Here is a 21125-nt window from a genome sequence, read left to right as displayed (position 1 = left end):
CAAATGGCTGCAGAGACTGGATCCCTTATTTTTGTTGTGATAAAATCCCCTTCAAGTGCTGAGGGAACATTCAAAAGACTTGAAATCTTCTGCTGAGCAACTAGCAACACAGCTGCCTTCATCCAAGCACCCCCAGCCGCAGAGACCACTCTGTCCCCAACAGAGGGCCCAAAAGTACTTTATCCTGCAGGTTTCTCACGCCTCCACACTCATGCCATTGGTTTCTGGAGACTTCTCCCAGCCATGCCAGTCTGAAGGAAAGTCAGTCCCCAGGCCATTTGGAACAGTGCTGAGGAGAAATATATTAATTGAGTCAAACTCACCTGCCATAACTTGCTATGACTTGCCTGTCCAGAGGTGAGTTATACTTACCTCTGGGCCACCTGACCGGCAGGTGATGCGGCCACCACAGGGTCGAGCCAGCCTCAGGGGCCTCAGGGTCCAGGCACTAAAGCTCATGCCCCTTTCTCGGGTGCTCTCACCCATAGTAGGGTTCTAACTCCCTTGCTTGTGAGGTCTCCAAGGTGGCCAAAGCAATAGGAAGCAGGGAACCACTCAGGAAAGAACACAGGCTTGGGAGTGTCTTCCCCTGCCTGTGGGTCCTGGGGCAACTTTGCAACGTCTCCGAGTCCCCACTTTCATCCTTTGTAACGGAGGAATCCAAACACCTATGTGAGAATGGGTGAGGCACAGCTGTGATGCCCAGGAGAGCCTAGAATTGTCCAGGGAGAGTGGCTCTAGTCACATCATTACAAACAGCCGGTGGGAACTGAAAAGAAAATACCTGCTGAGGTCAATTAGTCTTAACAGGTGGGAGGACTCAGGGCACCCATAAACCCACACCCAGAACCCAGGGCTCAGGAAGTCCAGCAGTTAGTGAGGGCAGAGGGAGGGTGCAGTGGAGATGGGCATTTAGTTTAGGGGCAAGCTGCCCTCCACCCTTGGGTATCCCTGTGAGTAGTTAGCATGAGGCGTGCTTGTAAACCTCTCCTTGAGAGGATGGTACTTCTTAGATGAATTTCTCTCCAAAATGGTCCAGACACAAAAGGCTCTGATGGACAGAGGACTGGCTCTTTGCTGCTTAGAGCCCTAGGGGAGCCTGAGGGCTCTGTGTTCTCCCTACCTGTGCATGCCCCAGACAGGTGTTTTTGGTAGGGGTGGGCTTGCCCCAGGAGCACGGCCAGAGACCCTCAGTCCCCTCACCTTCAGCCCCAAGATGCTCCTGAGGGTTTCTGGATGTCGAGGCAGCTGTCCCTTCCCTGCACGTTCTCCCTGGGCAAACAGCGGGGATTCAAGGCCCGGGCACCGTTCCAAATCCAGAGGCAAAAGTCTGGACTGGGCTTCCCGGCTGTACATGGCAGGGACTACTTCTCCATTTTATCGTGAATGAAAGCTGGGAGCCCACTGACAGAGAGCAGATAAGCCAAGATGGAAGTGGGGTCTCTGCTCCTCACCTGGACGCCGCCAGCGGGCAAGCAGCCTGTACCGGCCGTGGGGTGCTTCACAGGGCATCCCGCATTTCACCACAGAAGCCCGAGAAGAAGCTGCCATGACATGATTTGTCTGCTCACAGGAAGCAAAGGCCTGCTCCTTTTTCCGTAGGAGAGAGAAGAGGAAAGGTGGATGCCCAGCTGATGTACCTCCTGGCTTCACTTATGACTGCTGCCTCAGAAAGCGACAGCCTGATAGGGCCAGGAGACAGCGTCAAGTCTGTCCCTGCACCTGACCATGGGAAGCGAAGGCCCAGAGAGGGCTGCACCCTGCCCAAGGACACACAGCACAGTTCCTGATGCCAACTCCACTCTCGGTCCATCAGAAGGCAGGTGTTTACAGAGCAGGGGACCAGTCAGTCCTCTGGCCTCACAGCTGGTGGGTCCATAAATAGGGGCTGGCGGCCCCTCCCCCTGTAGCCTTTTGTGGTTCATTTGGGTTACTTTTGATGGAGAGGCCATGGGAGGGGTGGGATAGGTGGGGTGGGAGGACCCCTGGCCTTCCCGAGAGGAAGACAATGGGGTTTTGTCAAAGCTCTGTGTGACCTGGGAAAGTCCTCTCCCCGTCTGAGCTGCCCTGTGAACAGTTAGAAATCCAGCCACACAGGTACCAAATGAGGTCAGAGGGTAAAAGGGCTTTATAAAACCATGGGCTCTGTGTAAACTGAGAATGTTTCTTTCTGTCCCTGTGTCGGGACAAGGACCAGAAACACACACACACACGTGCCCACATGCATGTTCTTGCATGTCTGCATTCTGGTGCGTGGACATGTGGATTGCCCCCCAGCCACACCCCCTATGCCTCAGCGGTGCCTTTACCTCTAGGAACCAGGGATGCTGATCTGAGGACCCTCCCAGGTGCCAGCCCCTCTGTCCCTGCAGCCCCTACCCGATGCCACTGCCAACTTGGGTTTCCTCTTAGTTGGGCCCAGTTGCCCTCTGGGGGAGAGGGACAAAGGGAATATGTCCGCCCTATGTACCAAAGGGACACAGCTAACTTTGGGGAGGGGTCTCATTTCCTAAAGAAATGCATTTATTTAATTCCTGATGTTTCCCCACAGAAGTCGAAGGCCTTACGTTTTAGAAAGGAAATGCTGTGGTGCCCTCAAGCTGGGGCAAGGGGCCAGGATGGCATCTGGGGAAAGGCTGTGGAGCCCCAGCCCAGGGCCCGCTGTGTGGGGGTAGGAATTCCAGAGGACAGCAGGGTGGGGGCTGGAGCTGGAAGGAAGTCATTAGGGCAGCGCCCCAAGGGACTTCAGGCCTTTCCGGCAGGCCAGTTCCTAAGGCCGGCCTTGGGCTGGTCAAAAGCCAGGAGCCACCCACTGACTGCCTCAGTTTGAATCCGGGCTCTGTCACTTACTAGCTGTATAACTTTGGGCAGCTACCTAACCTCTTTGTGCTTCAGTTTCCTGTCTATAATGGAGATAGTAATGGTCCCTACCACATCAGGTTATTGTAGGAATAACATGAATTTACATGAAAAGTATTTCATCAGCGTAGGTCTAGCTCTTCCAACAGTGTCCAGCACATAGGAAGTGCTCCGTGAATGTGAGTCGGTTTCTTCCTTTTTTGATCATTATTATGATCTGCATCGCTCCACATGGGCCAGACCCTCTGCTCTTGTGAAATCGGAAGAGATCGTTTTCATCCCTCTCCTCCCGTGGTGACACAAGCCAGAATGTAACGAACTTCAGCATCAAAATATCTTCCTTATCTCTACCTTAAGCCCTTTCCGCTTGTTCTGGCCTTGGTGGAAATAGAAAACAGCTGCTGGAGGGCTGCAGTACTTCCCGTGCACAGTGAGGAAGTTCCTGGCACAGAGATGCCAGGGTGTGCAGGGACAGATGCCCCAGGGGCACATACCTCCCTGTGGGAGGAGAGCAGCCCCCTCCCTCCTTCCTGGTCCCCGAAGGTCCTCCAGGGCAGGCCTCCTGCACAGGGAGCTGAGGGTCTCCTTCCAAGGAGACCATCCCAAGGGCAGCACTGTCCCGTCCTGAGAGGACACACAAGCATCTTTGCAGCCCCATGTTTAGAATACAAGAATGAATGACACATGGTCCCTGCCCTCAAAGGGTTCACAGCCCACAGGGCTGAGGTGTACCCAAAACATCATCCTATCCAGGGTGCCAAGTGCCGTAAGCGTGGTGCATGGCAATTGATGGGAAAGTGGGTACCTGAGCCCTCCTGAAGTGTTGAAGGAAGGCTTCCTGGAGGAGGTGGTGCTTAGGAAGGAGTTTGCTGATCAATGGGGTGGGCTGGGAGCCATTGCTAAATGAGATAAGATAGGCAAGGCCAAAGGCCAGGAGTTTGTCTTCAGGATGACAGGGAACTTTGGAGGGTGACAAGTTAGATTGGTGGTTGCGAATGAGCAGGAGAACAACTCAACATGTTTTCCCCAAAGTGACTGCACATGGGTTCCAGCACCTAAATCAACAAGAACATTCTCATCATCTTTGAAGCCCTCCTCTCGCCTCTTCCAGTAATTGCCCTCCTGAGGTAACCACTATAAATGCCAACACCTTAGAGCTATTTTGCCTGTGTTGGGACTTTCGATAATTGGAATCACACAGTGTGTGCGGTTTGGCTCTGTCATGTTTCACCCGACGCTATCTCTGAGGTTCATCCACATGGCTGTTTGGTTTGGTTTGTGCACAGTTCTTACTGCGTAGTATTCTGTTTTGTGAATATTCAGTTTATTTATCCAGTCGGCCATCGATGGGAATTTGGGTTATTTAAAATTTTTGGTTATTCTGAGCAACACTGCTTGAACATTTTTGTACATGGCTTTTGATGAACATACTTATTCATTTGTGTCAGATTTATATCTGGGGATGGAATTGCTGGATCACAGAATGGCCTTCTAATCAGCTTTATTAGAAATTGCCAAATGATTTTTTAAGTGGTTATACCACAGACACTCCATCGACACCATGAGAGTTCCAGGAGCTCCCATCTACTGTAGTACTTGGTGTTATCAGTCTTTTTAATTTTAGCCATTCTGGTGGGTATGTGGGAGTATTGCATTGTGGTTTAATTTGCTTTTCTTCCTATGGCTGAGTTGAGCCCCTCTGTGGATTGGACTATTGGACTATTGGCCAGTTGGATATCTTATTTTGTGGCTATATGTATTCCAAGAATCCTCTTCTACTGGGTGACAGGCCTCTTCATTCTCTTAATGGTATCTTCTGATGAAAAGAAATTCTTCATTTTAAAGCAGTTCACTTTATCCAAGTTTCCTTTAATGTTAATTCTTTTTGTGTCCTGTTTAAGAAACGTTATCTATTCTGAGGTCACGAAAGTAGTCACCTATGTTTTCTTCTAAAAGCTGAATTATTGTACCTTTTACATTTAGATCTACAATCCATCTGGAATGAACTTTTATGTGGTGTGAGTTAGGGATCTGATTCTTTTATTTTACTTTTTCATCTGGATATTCAATCGACCCAGCACCATTTATTGAAGACTGTGTCCTTTCTCCACTGTACTGCATTTGTGCCTTTTTCATACACCAGGTGACTTATAAGTGTGGGTCTATTTGTCTTTCCTTGTACCAACAATACAGTCTCTTAATTACTGTACTTTCACAATAGGTCTCAATTCTGGGAGTATAAGTTTTCTATATCATTTTCTATTTCTTCTGGATTGCTTTGGCTATTCTTAGACCTTTGTATCTTCATATACATCTTAGAATCAACTTGCCAACACACACTCACACACACACAAAGCCTTCTGAAATTTCCAATGGGATCACATTCATCCTATAGATCAACTGGGGGAGAATTAACAGCTTTACAACATTGGGTCTTCCAATCCATGAATATAGTATGTCTTTTCCATTTATTTAGATCTTCCTTAATTTCTTTCAGTGACGTTTTATAGTTTTCAGTAGATTTTTTCCCTAGACAATGATGCTTTTGTGAATGGTATTGAAATTTTTCATTTTCTATTTGTTTATAGCCAGTACATAAGAATATAGTTGATGTTTTGTAAACGATCTTTGTTTTCCAGTGTCCTTGCCAAATTAATTTAATAATTCTAATAATTCCTCTTTAGATTTTGTTGGGGGAAAGACGCTGCGTGCAAGACCCATTGACCTTGAACTTTGGTCTGGATATGGAGGTAGAGAGGGAGGAAGACAGACTCAGCTATCTAGGTCAGAGAGCCCCTAGAGCCATGGCGGGGTGCAGAAGTCACAGACTTTGTCCATGTCCAGCTCACTATGGCCTCATGGCAAGAGAAACCTGGGTCCTGATTCTGACCTTTAATTGACAAGCTGTGTGACCTTGAGTACATTGCCGAACTGAATCGTATCCTCTTCACTCACAAGGAAGGGCAATATGCCAGGGTATTTCTGTCTCTTATCCAGTAATTGCCTGATAAACACTAGTGAATTGATTTCACTTGCCAGTGTTGCCCCTTTCCCCATGGGGTGTTTCTGAACATTGCCAGAAAGTTCCACAGTCCAGGGGCTGCTGATGTGGGTGCCAGACATGGGAGTGGAGGTAGCCAGCTACTATCGTGTTCTGAGAAGCTTCAGTATAGTGAGTCCTTCAGGGATTTGTGTTTCTACAGTGAAGACCCCCATGCGAGATTTCCCCTCTCCAAGAAGGAACTCAAGTTACTCTTCAATAAAAGTCTTGGCAGAAGTTCCCGAAAAATCTTGCCTTCTCTGTGATCCCTAATATAGAAAAGGATGGAATTTAATTATTCTGTCCTGTCCATGAGCCCTAAGGCTGGGCCTGGCAGGCAGCCACAGCTCTATCCAACCAGCAGGCTCCCTGTCCCTCGATGGGGTTCATTGCTCTGGCATGTTTTGGGGAGCACAGGGGAGGCACAGGGCAGGGCCCCCACCTTCAGCCTGACCTTGCCTTCTCTACCCTTCCTTCTGGGATATGTGGCTTAGAGAAATCCAATCTGTCTGCAATTACCTGGGCAAGCAGCTCTCTAAAAGGTAACTGGACAGGTGGCTACCCAGGCCCAGTGCCTCTCTGCTACCCATGAGGCTGGGCTTAGAGCACCAGAGGGCACCTTAGAACTGCAGGCTGAACTGGAGACACACAGACTGGAAAAATCTAGAATTATCAGGCCACGGTTTCCCCAGAGGCCTGGAGACCCTGGATATCCAGCCTGCAGCTGACTTGCTTTCTCCACAACCGTCTGCGATCCTCATGGCTAATTGGATTCCTACCTGTTACACAAGCTTAAGCAGGGACCTGAGTGAGGTCTGTTTGGGCAGGTTGCCAGTGTGAGGTCAGACCGAATCTTGTAAAGGTGAGAAGTGGGGAGCCAAAAGCAGACAGTCAGGTACATGTCCGAGCCGTGTGCTGTTGGGCTTGAGGGTCAGCACCATTGGTCTGCGTCCTCCTCTGTAGGTGGGAGGGACAGCAGGGTCCCTCCTGCTGATGCAAGGATCTCAAGAACATGGAGAGCCCTAGCACTGGGCCTGAGTGGGGCAGGTGCACGGTGAACAGCAGCGTTATGTCAGACATTAAGTAGTTCAGTGGTTACAAGCAAAGGGCTTGTGCTTCCAGGTCAGTTTCTGGTTGGGAGACTGCAGCAAATTTGCCTGAGCTCACTGTGCCTCCCTTTTCCCATCTGCAAAGTGACGATAGCAATCTAGTGCCTGCCTTAGCATTGCTAAGTGTCTTACACAGAAAGAATGGGTGTAAGAGGCTTAGACCAGGGCCAGACCCAGAGCAAGTGCTCAGCAAATGTTTCACTGGCATTGGTCAAAGCTCAGGTCCGCCTCTTCAGGAAGCCCTCTTGATCTCCCCCACCTGGAGTTGGCCCCACCCTGCACGGGAGAGGCCCACAGATGGACACTGCCCTTCAGTACAGCCACTTACATGTCCAGAGGCCCTTGACGATAAGGCCACTTGCCCCTGGCTCCCAATCGCAGAGGAAGCGTGTCTGTAGAAGGAATGAAGTACTAAGGGTTGCTGAAATTTTGTGTTTTTATTTGCTAAATCTGGCAGCACCATCTTTAAGGCAGCTGGAGTTGAATCACAGAACCCTCCTATAGGTTCAGGAGACCCTGCCCTGCTTGATGAGTCTTTGGTTAAGACCTATTTGTATCAGTCAGGTTCCCTAGAGAAACAGAACCAATAAGGTGTGTGAAACTCAGGTAGGATATGCTGCTACAGTCTTGAGGCAGAACTCCTGCTTCTCTGGGAAACATCAGATTTTACTCTTAAGGCCTTCAACTGATTGGATGAGGCCCACGCACATTATACAGGGTAACCTGTTTTACTTAAAGTCCACTGATTGTAGATGTTAACCACATCTCAAAATAGCTTCACAGCGACATCTAGACTAGTGTTTGACCAAACAACAGCACTAGAGCCTAGCTAGGTTGACACATAAAATGAACCTTTACAGGCCTCCAGCCTCTTTTTAGCTGTCAAGTCTCAAGGCTGCAAGGATTCTAAGGGAGGCCACAGATGTGGGGGGACTGGTTCCTCTCACCCCAGACTAGAAATGTGAGCATCAGAGCCATTCCCCTCATGCTCTTTGTAACATGTGTTCTGTTCACATTGATCTCTTCTGAGACCTGTTACAGTTCTTAGGGGTGGGTCAGGGAGAGAATATCAGGCCCATTTTACAGATGAGGAAACTGAGGCTTAATGTTCAATGACTGCAAAGGTGTTGGCTTGGCAATGGAGCCACATATCTAGATTCTTCACCTTCAGGACACAAATGCAAATGTCTCCTCACAATACAGGAAATCCACCAGCAAACCAAGGATGGGCCTCATGGCCTGTGGTAGATAGTTGGGCCCTGAACTGAGGTAAGAGACATGGGGTGGCTTATCTCCCATGAGGTCATGAACTTGGCCAACTCCCTTTCCCTCTCTGGGCCTTGGTTTCCCTACCTGTAAATGATTTTCAAGGTCTTCTCCTGCTTTGTTCAGAAGTCTAAGAACTATGAACGAATGACCCTCACGAGGTGCATATTTCCTTCATTCCATGAATATTTATTAAGAGCCTACTGTGTGCCTGCTAACATGTGGAACTAGAGCTGGGTTCATGCAGAGGGGAACAGAGGCCACCAGCCCAACAGGAACAGGGAGCTGTCCTCAGCATGGTAGTGGCCCTGAGGGGAGCGGTCACCAAGCCAGGAGCTCAGAGCTGGAACAGGTGGAAAAGCCAGGGACCCTGGTGCTGGTCACTCTCTGGGAGCCACTGTTAGAAGCTGGGGCAAAGGGACCAGGGCAGGCAGACACCACTCTCCCCTCAGTTCTCCCACCCCACACAGCAACCCTAATGAGGTAGGGATGGTTGGCTCCATTTTTAGATAGGGAAACTGAGCCAAAAGAATAGAACATTACCCAGAAATTTTAGAAAAACAAGGGCAAAACACCCATAATCCTACCACTACAATTATGTCTTTTTCCACAGTCCATTCCTTGACTATCCATCTCATATAATTATAAACAGAATACAAATACAATTTTGTATATTTTTGACATAGTATCATGAGCATGTTTCATGTTTTTACTCAGTTAAAACTTTATATTAGGTGTATTAAATGTTTATTGTTTTAAAAGGGCAAATAGTCCTTCAAGGCTTAGAATGAGAAAGAGAAGTCCCCTGTATCCCTCTTTACTTCCAATTTTCATTCCCTTTAGTCAAGCTTTATATATATATATATATATATATATATATATATATATATATATATATATACATATATGTGTATATATGTATATATGTATATAGATATATATATTTCTCTTGGTTCTTAATCCTAGAGACTTTATGTCGACTACCTCCTGTGTAAGGATCTGGTGTTTTTTCTTCACCTCAGATCCATCTTCCAAGTCGTCTCTTCCTCCCCTCCTCCCACATAATTGTGTCACAATTTGAGTTAAATCAATAGACAATGAATCGAGGATAATAATAAAACAAATACTGTTCACAGCTGATTCAGGTAGTATACCAAGGTGCTTCTCTTTGCTTTAGACTTTTCATTTTTCTGGAAATTAATAATTCATTTTATTTATTTATTTAGCTTTCTATGCCATATCATAGATATTCATTACTTGGCATGTCACTAATTCACCCCAGCTTTTCCAAAAGAAAGTTTAATTCACAATTCCTTACATTCACACACATCAGGGCTCTCTCCTTTCTAGAACCCTCTGTCTCTTGTGGTCCAGGAGTGCTATCATCATGTGACATTCCTTCATTTCCCTTCTTAGGATATCCCTTTGTCTCTGCCCTATGCTGAACTTCTTGTCTTTGTGTTTTCCTATTTTGGGTCTTTCTTTCTCTAGTTTACTCTTTTGTTTTGGTGGAGTACATCCTTCAACATCTTCCTGAGAAGGGGTGCATGGAGTATAAATATTTTGAAACAATGTATGTCTACAAATGCCTTCATTGTACCCTCAAACTTTAAGGGATAGTTGAGCTGGGTACAGAATCTTAGCCAGAAAATACACTTTCCTCAAAAGAATACCTCATCTTGAAGAATGGAGGGAGCCATTGGGTTTTCGGGAAAGCTCAGGTGGTGTGTCCTGGCTGGAGGTGATTAACCTGGATAGATGGGCTGGGGCATGCTGGTGAGAGCAAAAAGGCAAAAGAGACCATGGCAAGCAGGGTGAGCCTTAGCCAAGACAAGGACTTTTTCCTGAGAGTGATGAAAGCTGTTCAGCATTTCTGACAGAAGGTGAGATGACCAAAGTCTCACTAGAACAGGAAGATCTTAAGTGACGTACAGGCCTCAGTGGGGGAGGAGGGAGGCACTAAAAGAATGTGTGGCCCAAGACTGACCTTTTGATAGGAGCAGGACTAACACCATGTGTTGTAAGATAGAAAGGTGCCAGACGTATCTGTGTTGGTCCCAGCCCATCTCTTGTTCCATTGAAGAAACTGAGGCAACTCAGGACCTCCTTGTTCCTATGGCCCCCTGTAAGCATTCATGACCAACCCACATTGCCTGTCCCGTTCCCTGTCCCCATAGCATCTGATCCCATACACCTCCTTGGAGCTTTCTTCTTGTAACAGGGCCTAGGAATCTTGGCTAAAATCAAAGGTCTTGGGGATGGTGGTGGTTTAGGGATTTCCTCCAGCTGGGCCCTGTTGGGTTGGTCTTCCGGTGACATCTACCCTGCAGACCCATCTCCAGGCCCTCTCACAGAGGGGACTGGGTCTCTGAAGACAGGACCACCCAAGTATCCTGGTTTCCCCTGTTAGTGTCTCATGGCCCATGCCTCAGAGTGGACTCACTCTGCCTCTTTAGATTCCTCTGCAATAGCCAACTCCTACCTTCTCAGGGGCTAGCTAGGGCTTGGGAATCCAGCCTTATTCAGGAGACAGGTCCTGAATTCTGGGTGCAGAGCTATCACCAGTTGCAGTGCTGGCCAAAGGCAAATGGCAGGTGGATTGGCAATTACCATCCTACTGTGGGTGCACAGAGCCTAGCAGTGACAGCCTAATGGCGAGGATGCAGGTGGCAGGAGCAAAGAGTCTAAGACCCTGAGGCCCTTGGAGCTGATCCAGTGTAAACCCCTTTTACAGATGGGAAAACTGAAGTGCAGAGAGGTGAAATAAGGGCCCTTAAGCCACATAGTGAGTTAGTGGTCTCTATGGTTCTCTTTCCACTGACCACAACAGTCTCTCTCTCTGTCTCACACACACACACACACACACACACACACACACACACACACACACACACACTGGTTTGTCTGGCACATCTACACTTCCAATATACACATATTGGCAAAGATTTCCTGACAGAGGTTTCTGCATCTATGTCCTAAGCACTAGGTAATGTGCTGTGGCCAGGTGCTCGTGGGCCTGTGTGTGGTGGGGAGGAGGGCTAGGAATGGGGGACTCCCAGAATCTGCAGACCCCGAGAAAGTTAGAGTCCTCGTCTTAGGGAGGGAAACCTGACGCCCAGAACCGGGTGGGCAGGGCCTTGTCCAGCCGCAGAGCCACTCAGTACCATCAGTGCCATTTCCATGTTTCCATCGCTCCATGAATAATTAGGGAAAGTTAAACAAACATAATTTAATTGCCTGTTGATGACAGAATGCCAGGGGAACCATAAAACCTGCCTGGTCTCAGAGCGCCTGCCAGAGCAGGTGGCATGGGGAGGCTAAGCTGGCAGCCTCACCCCTGCCCACTGGCTGGGCCTCCCAGGTCTCTCCTCGGCTGGGGAGCTGGACCCCTGTGCTCACTGACAGCCAAGCCGCTCCTCACCTGCCAAACAGGGTGCCCAGTGCCAGAGCAAACTGGGCCGGGAGCCAGCACACTTTCCAGAAATAGGTTCCTGTGAGAGCCCGAGGTTCGCACCTCCCTTTGCTGACCTTCCCCCCTGCAGGGAGCCCTATTTGTTGCCTGAGACCCTGGAAACACTCTCTTCAAGGCCCCAGATGTGGTTAGAATGGTCCCTGGGTGGGGTTGGGGCTCTAATTTACCACTCACCCAATCCTGCCTCCTCCTGTTCTTCCTGCACCCCAGGGTGGGGTGGTGCCCTCCTGTGGCATGGAGGGGCCAGCTGGGGCTCAAGCCGGCCAGTCCTCTTCCAGAGACTGTTCCTCATAAGACATGGCTGCTCAGGACAGTTCATGGGCCTTTGCTCCGAGGGCAGGCACCCACATTCACAGCCCTGCCGCCCATCCCATCAGTATTAGCACAGGGTCACCAAGGGCCTCTTGACCAGCCACCTTGGCTCCAGGTGGATGAAGGAATGGTTGGGTGGGGAGAGAGGTAGATAGAAGGGTAAGGGGTTGGATGGGTGGGTGGTCCTGTTTAGGACCCTGATTGTTTTGATCTCCGTCTTTCCCATTAAAGGCTTCTTTCAGAGGCCCAGGAACCCTGAAATACTGGACTGTCTGTATTTAAGACGGAGGCACTAAAGCCCCGTCAGGCTCTTACCCTGTGGCTTGGTTTTGTTGACTGGGGGCCTTTGGAGACCCAGCTGTCTCACCAGGGGGCCTCCCCCAATGTCAGTGCCCGTGTGCCTTTCCCCTAGGATGGGGGGTCCCTGTGCCCAAGGAGAAGCCCTCCCCTCTCCAGCCTGGGCCTGTCCCAGCCTGAGGGAGGAAGCCTGAAAACTCCCATCTCCTCCATTTTGAATTTGAAGAAGCTGGGCCTTTCATTTACTCTTCTACTTCTCTTTGTTCTGTGGTTTATACCTTTTCCTTTCTTTACCATCCTTTTTCTGGGAGAAACTAGAGGGAACCGTGTGGGTTCACCCCCCACCCCCGCCCTCATTTAACCAGAAAACCATCCTCCTCTGACTGGTCTTTGTGAAGTCCTACCCCAACCCAGAGTCAGACAACTGTATACATTCTTCTAGTTGTTTTAAAGTTTCAGTGTTTACACCTCAGTCTTTAATCTGTTTTATGTATTGAAGTTACTGACAAGGTTTATTGAGGCGGGGAGCTCTGTTCCTAAAAACTGCTTATAAACCATTGACTGGGCCCAGCCCTGGGAACAGGGAAGGAGGTGAGAGAGAATGGGGTCTCTGCGGCTCACGTAGTAGGTCTGGTAAACCCAGGTAGGGCGAGTGAGCAGAAAGCAGTGGGTATCAGCCTCCCTGGCCCTGAGGCCGGGCACCCTCAGGAAGGACACAGCCTGAGCCACCTATTCTCATGGCTCAGAGACCCCTGGCTGTCCCCCCACAGCTCTCACAGAGCCATCACCATTTTAGAACAGGAACATTAGCAAGGTGGGCTGATGGTGTGGGGGTCTGTGGAACCCGCTGGTGGGCATGCAGACCTCGTTGCGGCCCAAGGGGCCTCCGCACACCAAATGGGACCTATTGAGTTACCCAAATACCTCCCAGGTTATGGGTCTGTTTAACCAGAATGGGGTTCCTGTAGGGTCAGGCTTTGAACTGCGTGAGGGATTTAGGCATCCCTTGACTTCTAGAGCAATAAAAGTTCTTTAGAACAGCTTTGAACCATCTATTTCCTTATTAAAGAGCTCTGGTTCTCTGGGGGAGACAGACATAAACAAATAATTACAGCCCACGGAGATGTGTGCCTGGGGGTTAACCATTAGTGGTCTCCTAATTGGCCTTCCGGCTTCCCGCCCCTCCCTCTCCCACCCACTGTACACTTTGCTGCCAGAGTGAGCATTTAAAAATGAAGATCTGACCTTGACTTTGCTGCCCGTTGGCCTCAGAATACTTCCAAGCTACTCTTGCTAGTACCTCTGTGTTAAGATCCAGCCCACCACTCCATTGTGGTGACATTTGGTGACTCCCAGGGGTGCTGTGATCTGGCCAGGCTGCTGGTAGACCCCTATTCTGTTCCCCTGTGGCCTCAGCACTTGTTCTTCCCTCTGCTGAATCTGGCCTCTCTGCGCTTCTTCACTCAGCCAATCACTGTGTACCCCTCAGGCCTCACTTTAGATGCCACTGCCTCCAGGATGCCCTCCCTGACCAACGACTACCCCAGACTGGCTTTGGTGTCCCCCATCATCCTCTCTTGCACGTTCTGTTCTTACAGCCCTACGGTAGACCTTACCAGCTTGTAGCTATTTGCCCATCTCCCTCCCCAGATTATAATTCTCAAAGTCAGGGAGCCCATTTCATTTATCATCCGTTTATCAGCTATATTTCTGAGCCCCTACTTTGTGCCAGGTGCTGAGATTCATGGGCAAACAAAATAAAGACTCCAGCCCTCATGACGCTCTCAGGCTGACAAGGCATCCAGGTGCTGGCTCTGACACTTTGCTGAATAAACGGATGGTACAATGTGCTGTGGGCGCTCGGAAAGGAGGCTAGGAGTTCAGGCAGGCTGCATGAAAGCGGTGCTGATGATAAGGCCCTGAAGGATGAGTAGGAGTTTTCCAATAAAGGTTCTTACAGGCATACTAATCAGATTTCCCTGCCGGACACCTGGAGGCTGGGTGGCTCTCTCCCTAGCATCTATACTCCACTCTCATCTGGGCTCTTTTCTTTTAGAATGCATGAACTGTACCCGGCTCAGCGACATGAGTGAGCGACTGATCACGCTGGAGGCTAAGGTCAGACGGTTTGGGGAGCCTGGGCCTGGGGAGCTGGCTGGTGGGAAGGTGTATTAGGTACCTGCAGAGTGTGGCTGGGGAAACCCTGGCCGCAGGGAGCCCAGCAGGTCTGAGCAACCTGGCCTCTGTGCTGGGTACTGCTGCGGCTAGGTGGCTCGGGGTGGCCTTCTGAAGGCTGGGTCAGCCTCCTGGAGTTGGGAAGAGGAATGGGGAAAGCAGCAGATCTGATCCCGGGCAGAGGCTGGTCTCAGTGTAGGCCTTGGGGGCTGAGGGGGTGGATTCCCAGAAGTTGAGTCCTCACTGGAAAGAAGAGGTAGAGGCTGTCCCCCCAGGGCTGCTGTCCCCCCAGAGCTGCTGTCCCCAACTGTGGCTCCTCCTCCCGCTGTGTGGCAAAGGGGCTGGGCACAGAGGAACTGATGGAGGAGGAGCCTCCCAGCACCAGCCAGCCCTCAGCCTGTCTACGTCAGGGGCGGAGCAGGTCACCCCAGAGACAGAAGGACTGATAAAGGATAAGTATTAATTTGTGATGGCCCCATGCGGGCATTGGGAGAGGAGAGAGGAAGTAAGTCAGGGAAGAGGGGGATATTCAAGGTGCAGATGGGTTGCCGGGGCAGGTTACCCAGGAGACCCCTCCAGGAGCTGGTGCAAAGCGTGCTGCAGAGGGGGCCCTCAGGGGTGAGGACGCTCGCATCCCTCATGGGGCGAGGCATATGCTGGCTTGTATTCCCGGTCACTCTGGCCTGCCCCCAAGCTCACTTATATGGCCAGAGAAAGCCCTTGGCTGGTACAGGTGTAAAGAAGGCAAAGTAGGGGGGTAGGGGCTGGGCGCATTCTCTTTAGTACCTCCTAGGGTCTGAGAGCAGACACCGAGTGACTGGCTAGAGGGGCTGGGCCTAGGGGAAGAAGGCCTCTCATTCTCCAGGGAGCCGCTTGGGGCAGCGAAACTGCAGAGGGCGGGAAGTCGCCTGGCACTGGGAGGCTGGATTTACCCGAGCCCGAGGCAGGTAGTGCAGGCCAGGAGGGGGCGCCCTGGCCATAGGAGGCAGAGCGAGCGTGGCCAGCTGGCAGGAAGGACAGAGTGAGGCCAGAGCACCAGGTGGGCTGACAGACCCCCCACACAGCAAAAGCCCTGAAAGCAGGCCCAGAGGTCAGGCCCCCAGCCCAGGAGAGCCCCCCTGCAGACACATGTACACACACACACACACACACACACACACACACACACACACACACACGGATACCACAGAGACACAAAGATACACATGGACAGACAAACTCATACATAAACACAACACACACATACACACAGACACCACGTACACATACAGAGACACACATAGACATAGACACACACACAGACACATATATACATACATAGCTACAACATACACACAGATACCACACACACACACACAGACACACAGGCCAGGGTGCCGACTGTGTGTCCTGGGGGTCAGTGACTCTGGGGGACTGGGGGTGGAAGCCTTCAGGGAGCAGATGCTGCCATGTGGGCCAAGCCGGGGATGGAGCTGCCCTAGGAGGGGCTGGGGTACTGGGGAAGATACTGGGGTGAAATTCTGGCACCCAAGATTTTAGAGAAGGTGGGGACCCTGGGCCAGCTGCCTGACAGACATTTTCCAGGCACCTGAAGCCTCTGCATGGTTTGGCAGAGCAGTGGCCCACAGCCTGCCTTGGCCCCAGCCCAGGACCTCAGGGTGTTAAAAGTCACAGCTCTGGGGGAGGACTGGCACAGGGCCAGCTGTCCCCACCCACCTGGCCCTCACCCATGCCCTCCTGCCATGAGCAATTCCTTCCCTCATCTTCCTGGCCCTGACACCTCCCTCCAGCTTGGCCCCTGCAGCACGGTCTCAGGCAGCAAGCCGGGGGCCAGGCCTGCTCTCTGGTCCTGAGCGTGAGTACTGTGGCCACTCTGCAGACCTTGGGGCTTGGGGCAGGGACAGCAGGATGTGTGGGAGGAGGCAGGGCTGGGACCCTGTCCTGGCAATAGCTCTGTCTGGGCAGGTCCCCCTTAGCTCTGGGCCTCAGTCTGCTGCCCTGGAAAATGGAAATTGAAGGAGTCACTTCTCTGCCCCTCACTGGGTCGTTCTGAGGCTGATATACAGGGGGCAGCTCAGATGGCTCTTGGGTGGGGAGTGGGAGAGGTAGCTTGAGTCTGGGGTGTGCAGGGAGGTGGCTGCATCATCCTCCTGTGGGGAATCCAGCTCAGCAGCCCATCTCCTTCCGGATTCCCAGGTAGGGGCTGAGAGACTCCTATCTCAGCTCCTTGTCCTGTCTCATTCTAGCTGCCCCCCTGCCTGCTCCATGTCTAAGTGTCTCCAAGAGAGACAGGGCCACTAGGAGTTTCGTTGGCTTGGGTCAGAGGGCCTTGAGAGGCAGTGGCCTGGAGAGGAAGAGGGACACAATGTGGGTGATTTGTCAGATCAGCCCAGCATCCCCAAGGGCTGTACCAGGGCCAGGTGAGCCTGCAGGGGTCAGAGAACATGGAGCTGGGGTCAGCCAGGCCAGAGGCTGCAGTCTGGTGGCTGATGGCAGAGCCAGTCAAACCAAGTGACTTACAGAGCTGCAGCCCAGAGGCCTAAAAGCTGAGTTATACCCCCTCAGACAAGAAGCCATTTTGGTGTGTAAGGAGGGACGCATTCAGGTTTAAGTAACAGAAACCTCGCTCTGGGCAGCTTATTCCTTAATGGCATTTATTGTTTGTTCAACTAAAGGTCCAGGAGTAGGTGGTCTGAGGATTGGTTTGGTGGCTCCAGAACCCATGCTCTTCACAGCCTTCCCTTCCCTCTTTAGTGAATTGTCTTTTGTCCTTATGGTCCGGGCTTCATGCTTATAAAGTGGCTGCTGTAGCACAAGGCATCACATCCTAACACTGTGTTCAAAGTCAGGAAGTAGAGGGTGAAGCAAAGCATCCCAGCAGACTCATTATGTCTCATTGGCCAGCAGTGGGCTATATACCCACACCTTAGTTGCAAGGGAGCTGGGAAAATGAGTACCTGGACAATTAGGATTCTTCCTCTGAGACATACCCACGGGTACACAATAGGGAGTTCTGGAGCAAGGGAAGAGGGGGTGGTGGGGTCCGGGCAACCATCAAGGCCTGCTCTATTTTAACTTGCTATGGGTACCCGAGTTGTCCAAGGACCCAGACCTAGCAATTGATCTGGGATCCCTGCTACCCTCTTTTCCTGGGACATCTGGAATGGCTGTTGGAAGCAGGTAGGGCAGAAGGCCAGAAGGACAAAGCTTCCTGCCTTCCTTCTTCTCCTCCCTCTCCGTTTACGCTCTGACTTCATGGACCACAGGGAGTGGGAGGGAGCCCGAGGGAACTTCCCTGCGTGAGGGTCGTAGGAGCCTGGAGTTCGGCTGATGTCTGGTGCCACTCAGCCAAGCCACAATGACATCATTAGGGCCGCTGCCCTCGAAGGCCGCGGTCTGGTTTTCTTGGGCCGAGTCCCCACGCCTACTGCTGCCCGCCCTGGTGAGCTCATGCCCAGCAGGGGTGGGATCAGTTTCTCCAGGAGGACGTCCCCGGCCAGGCTAGGAGGGCTTGGACTCCAGCCGGGGCGGATGCTAGCTTGGCTGTGGTCAGTGCCCCTCTGCCTGGGTCCGTGGGCTCTGTGGGTCTTGGTGTCTATATGGGAGGTGGCCTAGGGAGAGGTGAGCCAGGCCTTTTATGTGGGGACAATGCTGCATGTGGCAGTTCCCTCCAGGAAGCCCAGAGCCTGGCCATGAAAGACCACCAGGGCCTGCCCCCAGGAGCTCAGAGCAGTCCCACCTTTAATCCCTCTAAGCTGCCCTTACCCCCTACTGCTCGTGACTACTCCCTGTTAAATATGTCCATATGGAAGTTCCCTTGAAACACTGCAACTCAGCCCACACCCCCATACTGGTCACCTTTACCCCCAGTCTTGCCTTCTTCCATGCCCCTGTTTGATTGGTGGCAATCCCACCATCCCCGGAGCCAGGCCAAAATTGGGGGAGTCCCTCCCACCTTCACCCACCTCCCTGCCCCCAAGCCTCAGGCACCAGGTCCTACCAGTTCTCCTCTCGCCCACTGTTCTGGGTCCCCCCATCACCGGCCAACCACAACCACGTCTCCCTGCCCCTCCTCCCTGGCTCCTCCACTGCCCCAGAGCCCTTGCCTGACCGTCCAGCCAGCTTCCCAATGCACACGCTGCAGTTGAGGCAGGAATTGTAACCCTCCCCTCCTCCCAGGGTTTCCGGGGTCAGGAGACTGGGTTCCAGCCCCAGGCTGCTGTGTGGTCTGAGCCAGCGGCTGCCCATCTCTGTGCCCCCATGAAGCTCTGCCATGGCTAAGGCTGTGGCCGCGCTGTGGGGAGGTGGACGAGGCTCCAACGGGGCTCTGGCCTTACTGTCTGCTTGGTGGGTGACCTTGGGCAAGTCACTTGTGTCTCTGAACCGCTATTTCCACCTTGTCTGTGATGTGGCCACAGTGACCCTTCCTGCCTCATGGGCCCTGAGCACCAGGGAGGAAAGGGGCTCAGAGATGCCACCAGAGCCTCTCGCGGCAGGAGCCCACCTGCCCAAAACAGATGGAAACCCTGAGACCTTGGTTCTCAAGGATCCTCGGAGACTCTGTCACGCAGGCCCAGAGACACTGCAGAACTGGTGGGGGTGGGGGTGCTCAGTAGGACCCTTTGCCGCACACCTCGGAAACCTCAGCCCCGCCCGGGCCTCAGCCCTGTGAAGGCAGCTGTTTGTCCCCGTGAGCCACGAGCATCAGCAGGAGGAACCGGGCGCCCGTGGACCACACACCCCTATTCTCTCATGAGCCTACAGGATCAGTGTTATCACCCGTATTTTGCTGATGGGAAAACTGAGGCTCACAGAAGTCATGGTGCTTGCACAAGGTCACATAGCGGCCACCTAGTGGGAGAGCTGGGATTGAAACCAGCCCTCATGGCAGCAGGGCCTGAGCCTCCCCCATGGGGCAGCACTTCTCCTGTGCCAGGATCTGGGACCAAGAGCAGGAGGACGCCTGATCCAGGTGGTCCTGTTTCCCGAGGGCCCAGCTGGTGATATTGCTCCCCCACCCCAGCCGTTGGCACAAAGCCAGTGTACAGGGGCTCAGGGGGTGGCCCTCTTCTGCTCAGAGGGTGACAGCCTGCAGGCAGGAGAGCACTGGAGTCTCCGGGTCTTCCTCAAGAGGGAAGGGCAGGGCTGGCAGAGGGCCCTGTAGGAGCAAGGGGCTGGAGGTGGGGAGTCTCGGGGCATAAGCGGCCCTGGGGTGGTTCAGGGCTCCTGGAACACAGCAGAATGAGGGAGCTGAAGGTGACACCCAGGACGGGCAGGGCAGGATGAGGAGGGCACTTGTGTGGGGACATTGGCTATTTGAGGGAGGGGACTGGGAAGGGTTTGCTTGGCATGAGGTCCTCATCGCACTGCTGTGCTGGGGAAGGGGGCAGATGGAGGGAGGGATGACAAGGGACTACCGTGGATGCTGGGGCCACAGGCCAGGGGAGACATGCCGTGGTCGAGAGCACAGGCAGGCCAGACCCAAAGGCACTGGCTGGGGCCGAGGGGAGGCCAAATGCACAGGCCCCGATCCTTCGGAAGTAGGGAGGCGGGGGTCAGTTCAGGAGAGGCCTCTGGTGTTGGGGTGGGCCCAGGTTGGTCAGGATGGGGGTTCAGACCTGGGGCTGGGGTTTGATTGCCTTGGGTAGCAATACCTGTGGAATTAGACATCAGTGATCATGACAAGCGTGGGACCCCCCAGATAGGCCCACTCTCAGCCCTGTTCTCAGAACCCCCCTCAATCACGGGGTGGTGGGTAGTTTTGTCTAGCACTCCAGCAGGATGCAGGGGTCTGGCTCCAGAAGTCTGGAGGGAACCTGAGACACCAGGCTTCTTCCTTCCCGTCGGGTCGATGGGGCACTAAAACCAGGGACACACGGCATGGGAGCAGGAAGCCGGACTCCATTTAATACGGCTCAGAGACCCAAGTCCTCCCCCGCCCCCCCCATAACCCCCCTTAGGTTCTCTGCACCTGCCGGCCTGCCCTGCGCCGATCCTGAGCACGCAGCGCCCCCTGCTGGCCTCTTTGGAGGCAGCAGGTCTTCACGCCTGAGGCCCCGGCCCCAGGTCTGGCTCCCAGTTCATCGGAATTAGGGAGTCTCTGTGCCTAGGCCCTGGGTCTTTGTAGTCTTTGACCCCTGCTTCCCTCAAGGGGAGAGGACAAGCTTTCTTTCTTTCTTTCTTTCTTTCTTTCTTTCTTTCTTTCTTTCTTTCTTTCTTTCTTTCTTTCTTTCTTTCTTTCTTTCTTTCTTTCTTTCTTTCTTTCTTTCTTTCTTTCTTTCCTTCCTTCTTTCCTCCCCTCCCTTCCCTTCCCTTCCCTTCCCTTCCCTCCCCCTTCCCTCCCCCTTCCCTCCCCTCCCCTCCCCTCCCCTCCCCTCCCCTCCCCTTCCCTCCCCTTCCCTCCCCTTCCCTTCCCTTCCCTCTTTCCTCCATATCTCTCCCTCTCTCTTCTTCTTTCTCTCCTTTTTGGTCTTTCTCTCTCCCTCACTCTCTTTTTCTTTTTTCTTTCCTTATTTTCCTTCCTGCCTCCCTCCTTCCATTCATCCATAAACATTCCCTGACCACATTGTTTGTGCCCTGAGCCAGGCAGTGTGGG

At 52.3% G+C, this 21125-nt stretch overlaps 1 protein-coding gene across 2 annotated transcripts in view; it reads left to right on the top strand.

Moving 5' to 3' along the window:
• The window catches only part of COL26A1 (collagen type XXVI alpha 1 chain), a 193802-nt gene that overhangs the window by 157159 nt on the left and 15518 nt on the right, over positions 1 to 21125 (top strand). For both annotated transcript variants that reach the window (XM_081053623.1, XM_081053624.1), the window contains exon 4: positions 14412 to 14473. In XM_081053623.1, coding sequence (XP_080909749.1) covers positions 14412 to 14473 — 62 coding nt within the window. The remainder of the gene's footprint in view (positions 1 to 14411; positions 14474 to 21125) is intronic.

The sequence above is a fragment of the Rhinolophus hipposideros genome (assembly GCF_964194185.1).
Source record: "Rhinolophus hipposideros genome assembly, chromosome: 7".
NCBI lineage: Eukaryota > Metazoa > Chordata > Mammalia > Chiroptera > Rhinolophidae > Rhinolophus > Rhinolophus hipposideros.
This window is presented reverse-complemented; position numbering and strand designations above follow the sequence as displayed.